At 38.9% G+C, this 6000-nt stretch overlaps 1 protein-coding gene across 5 annotated transcripts in view; it reads right to left on the bottom strand.

Annotated features, from left to right (window-relative positions):
• mrtfba (myocardin related transcription factor Ba) overlaps nucleotides 1-6000 on the bottom strand; it is a 28157-nt gene that overhangs the window by 10600 nt on the left and 11557 nt on the right. Inside the window, exon 1 of one of the 5 annotated variants that reach the window (XM_046069894.1) lies at nucleotides 3090-3140. The exons of 3 other annotated variants lie outside the window; for them this stretch is intronic. In XM_046069894.1, the coding sequence (XP_045925850.1) occupies nucleotides 3090-3120 (31 nt within the window). In that variant the 5' untranslated portion in view covers nucleotides 3121-3140. Of the gene's footprint in view, nucleotides 1-2975; nucleotides 3037-3089; nucleotides 3141-6000 lie in introns of those variants that run through there. One more of the 5 variants, XM_046069895.1, reaches the window with a different exon arrangement.

Below are 6000 nucleotides of genomic sequence, written 5' to 3'. Positions count from 1 at the left end.
ATTAACTAAGAATAGGTGTAGATTTTCACAAATTAAATACTGACCATGCGTAAAGACACTTCTCCATTCACAGGAAGGGATGTGTCAAAACTTACAATGAAATACAAACTCAGGAAACAGCTGGCCTCCCCACATCATTTGTCTGTTATCACTTTGGTACAACTCTTTTTTCCCAGGGTAAGACCACTGATTACATCACTTTGCATCAAAATGCCATAACTTTTTGCGTAGTTTGACTGGGAATACTGCAGCTTTGATTCCAACTAGAGCTGTTACTAAACATTTACAGAAATCTCATGCAGTAAATCCATTCAGGCTTCTGACTGGCTCCATTTTGCAGGGCTTGTTGGAAAGTGGCAATACATCCCTAAAGGAAATGACCAATTTGGACGCCAACACTACTCAGTAAAAAGCTGGAGAAAGGTATGCAGTGGGGACATGTTTGTTTAAGGTGATATATACATATAGACTTCGAGTCAGTGGCATTGTCCTAAATTCCTCCGGGAAATGCTGCTCAGCCTAACAAACACATGTTGACCTGTGACCTAAGCAGGCATAGGAGAGAGGTGGACATGACTGAGCTGTCTATGTACACAGGCATGCACACACAAAATTAGTCAACAGATCAGTGGAACAAACACAGGGCTGCAGAAGTCAAAATGGAGGTAAAACAGACACAAAATGTAAATGTAAATGTAAATGCTCCGTACTTGTATAGCGCCTTTCTAGTCTTTTTGACCACTCAAAGCCAGCAGCTTGTTAGCTTAGCTTAGGATAAAGACTGGAAACTGACGGAAAACTAGCCTAGCTCTGTTAAAATAAATCTGTTCATTATAACTTTAGGTTGCATTTATTTCTTTTACAGTATAATAGAGACTGGTCATGCACCACCCCAGTTTTCAGTAAATGTTGAGATTTAGTCTTTTGACCAATATTGGAGCACTTTTTAATGACATGAATGGATTTTTCGTTTTGCTGCTTTATGAAGTTAATTTACAACAATGTTTGAAATATTTGAGTGTGTTAAATAAATTAATCTGAGTTTTGAAGTGACGAGGAGTTCTTGAAAATGAATTGAACAACCACTTATTGAGAATTGGGAAACCCTGTGTTGACATACTGAGTTGCGTGAAGGCTTCTCCTGATTGTTAAAGTTAGTGAAGCAAGTTAATGAAAAGATATCCTGGGTATGTTGAAGTTGCTTCATAGTACAGGCCCAATGCTAAGCTAAGCTACCTCTAAAATAGCTCTAGTTTCATATTTATCGTACAGACATGAGTGTGGTATAAATCTTCTGATGAATCCAAACATGTTGAACTATTTCTTTAAAAGTGACCAAAATAAGAAAAACTGAATGATTTTTGGTTGCCTTACTTTACTAAATCTGAGTGACAATATGACTAACAACTAGTGCTGGGCAACGATTTTTAATCGCGATTAATCGCATGATTTTCTGTGATTAATGGCGCAGTTTTGAATAATTGAAAAATTGAATAATGAATTCTAAAGTAGTGTATTGCGCACTTTTAATTTAAATGTATTGCTATATACACAAAAGTGCACTAACATGTGGTTTGCAAATGTTTTAAACAAATAATGTGCTTTTTACCAGCAGTATTCCCTTTACACAGTAGCAATAAAATATTTCTTGTAAATCTTAACTTAAACATTAATGTAATCAAATCAAATATTAAACCAAAGCTATTTGCCACTGCCAGGGCATTACCTTTTATCTAGCTTGTTAAAACAAGTTAGAGTCCAGAGTCAAGATGATAACATCATAGGGCTGGGCGATATAGCCAAAAAATGTTATCACAATAAAAACATTTCATATCATTCGATATCGATAATTATCACGATAAATGTCAAATCATTATTTCTTTCATTATGATTTTTGCTCCTGGGTGAAAATTGAAGAAACCAGATGGTTAATTATGTCGTTTTAACTTTTTTTTATTGTCAGAATGTGACAAACACTTTATGCCAAACAGTGGATCACTTAACAAATCTGACGTAGAACCTTCAAAACTATTATGATGAAATCTTTTTCAACAAATATGATTAGTAAATCTTTTTTCAGTCCCTTTTCCTCAACAAAATACATTTTTTAATCGGAAAATTAAGTGCTAATTTGTAAGTGATTCATATAAATTAAACCAAATATTTATTGATGATATATTGAACATTTATTATATTGTTTCTGAGGAAAATTAAATTAAGATAATTATCATTACTGTTTTATTGCCCAGCCCTTTAACATCATAACAGGCACCATCCCTGTTAGAGTGAGGTGTAGTGGTCGCCTCACGCACATGCCCGTCCGCTGCCGAAGTTGAATTCTAGTGAACTTTTTGTAGCTACAGGATGCAGAGCACCAATCATTGGAAGAGAGACTGATCCTCACTGTTTGTAAGTTTCCAGAATCTATAACTGCTTACTAAATAGGACATCAACAGGAGGGAATTCGCATGGCAGAGCATCCCCGCAAAACTAGATTAAGGCCTATCAGGTAAAGTTATGTAGCCTATAATTTTAATTTAAATTAAATAGGCTACAGCTGTGTAGCGCACAGAAGCCGTTGCCATGGTTACTAGCCATAGAGCGCCTGCTGTTTACTCCCTGCCGCCGCTGGACTGCGGTAATGCTCCCCTGAGAAGCAAAGACCAACCCCGCAGGACCAAGAGGCTTCAGTGTGATTTTAAGAGCGTTCCTAAGGTCGACATTTTCCCCAATTCATAGTTTTCAGTCACGTGACATGCGCAGTGACCTGGAGGGCAAAACAACAGACCAACACCGAGACTTCCCCGTAGAGACGCCGCAGAAGCAGTCAAATTTCATTTGGATCACCTTTCAACTTCAGAAAAGGAAGTTATTAACACAAACTGCAAGTGCTGGGCATATTTGATCCACATTAAAAACCGCCAGGTCCCTGCCGCCGCTCGACTGCGGTAATGTTTACTTGAGGAATCCCTCACCTAACACAGCCCAGGTTGGTCTCCTCCTCGATTAGTAATCCGAAAGCACAACAACCATCGAGCATTTTGGCAACGCAAAAAGTAACAAACTCAAAGTAGCAGTTTATAACTTGCATTTTGGTTGGCAGGCAGCAGAAAATAACATCTTTTTGTCCTTCAAGGGAAGCGTTTTCCTTGGAATGTGACGTCACGTGAAAACTATGAATACTAGTCAGCATGCAGTGTGTAGCTATCCACTTCGCTATGGAATTTGTTCTTGCTTTTGTTGATCTACTTTTCCCACATGCATCATCCCAGTATTCTGCCGAAGCCTCCTCCACTGCTTGTTTGGGTAGGTGATTTGCAGGCTGATCAACATCCCAACCCTCCTGTGACCCATGGTTTGACTGTATGTGTATTCAGAGCCAGTGAGCAACGGACTTTCAAAATAATAAAAATTGCGTCAACGTGCAATAAAACAATTGTCGGTATTAATTAATGCTTTAAAGGCAGGGTAGGTAAGTTTGAGAAACTAACAAGAAACTGCTGATTTTTCAAAGTATCCAACAGAGAAACTCCCACCCCCTCCCTTCTGGGCTCCTTTCAAAGCCACGCGGCTCACATCAGGGGTAAGAAAACATTTAACTTTATCGTTATGAAAATAAATAACTATCCCGGTTGTTAGTACTCACTATCAAGCTAGCATGTTAATATTGGATAGGTTTAAAAAGACTGACTTTGATTCAGTAACTGTTAGCAACAGGTAGCTGTGCTAACAGCTGCGGTAACATTGGACAAAGCTAAAAACAGGCTGATACACATTTTCCCGTTTCCATCAGTTACACTACACGAACGTGAATTTCGTGTTAGACTCATAACATGTACGTTGTTTTGCACGTTAGAGCTTCCACTGTGACAGCATTATTGTCACTGATGAGGACTGCACTCCAGAGCCAAGCACAGACCGGGACAGGACCGGGACCGGCCCAGGGTCGAGGCGAAGCAGAGGAGGGAGGGCTGCCGGGGTCCGAGGAAGAAGAGGCAGGACGGGGAGGACGAGGTGCAAGCCGTGCAGCACATACCTGCGTCGAGCTTCACACTCCAACAACGGCATATGAACAGGTATATATATTAATATTAGTCTACTGTCTCCCAGTGTACTTGTCTCAAAGTTTCTCTGGTGTTTCCCCCTAAGCCCTTTTGGTGTCAACAATAAAGTGCTATATAAATGTAATCCATCACTATTGTTATTACTTTTTTATTATTGTTTACTGATTACAACAACTAACTACAGCTCTGCTTCAGCCATCGGCTCATCTGTGTCATATACATTGACGTGGTGTGTAATGTAGACACAGAAGTCCTGTTAGAGAACAACAAACCCCTGTTCAATAAAAATATCTGATCATGTTGATGAATGTTCTGTCCTATTACACAGATCTTTCCAATTTGGGGTTCTAACAACTATATACAGTATTCCTTTACAGGCCAGAATCTGAGGACTGTGGACAACATCCAGACTACAGTGTTTCCATGCACCACACATGGCTGACCTTCTAGACCCAGGACAGAGTAACAGACAGTTCAGTCAGGCAGCATACAGATAGTTGGTAGTGTGGCAATGTGGAGCACTTAGACACAGAGTCGTGATACTGAGTTTCTGTTTATGGATGATACACAACTGTTCTCCTGATCCACCAGGACAATACAGAGGTTTAATCCTAGCAGGGTGTAAGATGTAATGTCACTAACTGACACAGTGCTACACAAATAATTCCATCCACTGTGTGGATGAATACCTGTACATTGTTTTTGTTTTATTCCCAGGAGGGTAGAGAAAATACAAAGTATATTTTTCCCTGTTCTGGAGAATATTTTCATTCTTTTTTAAATAAAACATTGAAAATGATAAATGCCTTTTCATTACCCTTGCAGCATTAACAATCAAGCAACTACATTTATGTCTTATGTCTCCAATAATGACATCGAAATGTGGTATAACACTTGTTTATTGTTATTAAAATACTACTAAAACTACAACCTTTATCACAAATAGATAATTTTTAAAACATCATTAAAAATAAGTATATACAGGAAGAAAGACAAGGTGTGTCCAGAGGTGTCCTGACTGATTATGGAGAAAGTTCAGATTTTGCATGTAGCATTATATCGCTGCTGTGGAGATGATTAAATATATCACAATCACCTCTCTGACATGATTACCACATTTCAAAACCAACCATATTACTTTTTGTTTTATAATTTGCTGCATCTAGCAACACAGTTGGGGCAGGGACACCCGACTGAACCCCATGTTGACGGGGATCATCAGGTCTCCTGGTTCTGCTTCTAGGCATCTCCTCAGTAGTAGACAACCGTCAGAGGAGGAGGATGGCACTCTGCAATGTAACTGTAGTCATTCTCCACCTTCAATACACTTCCTGGACTTTTTGTTGTACACCTTGCTGTACCTGATAATACAGAAAGGAGGATCAGCTTAGTGAAAAGTTTGTAATACCTGACATTATACTCTTATACAGTAGTTAGCATTTCCACATAAAATGCAATCAAAACAATAAGTTAGCACCATTTATCTGTATTCCTCACACTGTTTAATATTTTTTGATCACTTATAAATGTATTGAGTAAAATACACAAGAGCACTCATAATGCAACATACTGAACTGTGTCATCAGCTTTTCTCCTGGCTGGACTGTGGACATGGTGGTTGTAATCCAGGCCAGCCAGCATGGTCCGATCAGCGTATACTGGTGAGAAGTACAGGGTGTTGGAAGACTCCAAATCTGCAGGTGACCTGAGGTCACAGTAGAAATAAAACATACAGGAATTTTTACTTTTGGTAAAATAAGTAATGGCATAACAACACCAGTTACAGTAAAAGGTTTTCACACAGTAGGTTTAGCTACGAACAATGTCAAACTATATTATAGGTAGCTTATATACCAGAAGCACACACGCTTAGCCATCGTTGACATGTCTACAAACACACAGCTACATCACCACATTTGTAAAAGTAACATACAGT

The sequence above is a fragment of the Micropterus dolomieu genome, linkage group LG14 (genome assembly GCF_021292245.1).
Source record: "Micropterus dolomieu isolate WLL.071019.BEF.003 ecotype Adirondacks linkage group LG14, ASM2129224v1, whole genome shotgun sequence".
Taxonomy (NCBI): domain Eukaryota; kingdom Metazoa; phylum Chordata; class Actinopteri; order Centrarchiformes; family Centrarchidae; genus Micropterus; species Micropterus dolomieu.
This window is presented reverse-complemented; position numbering and strand designations above follow the sequence as displayed.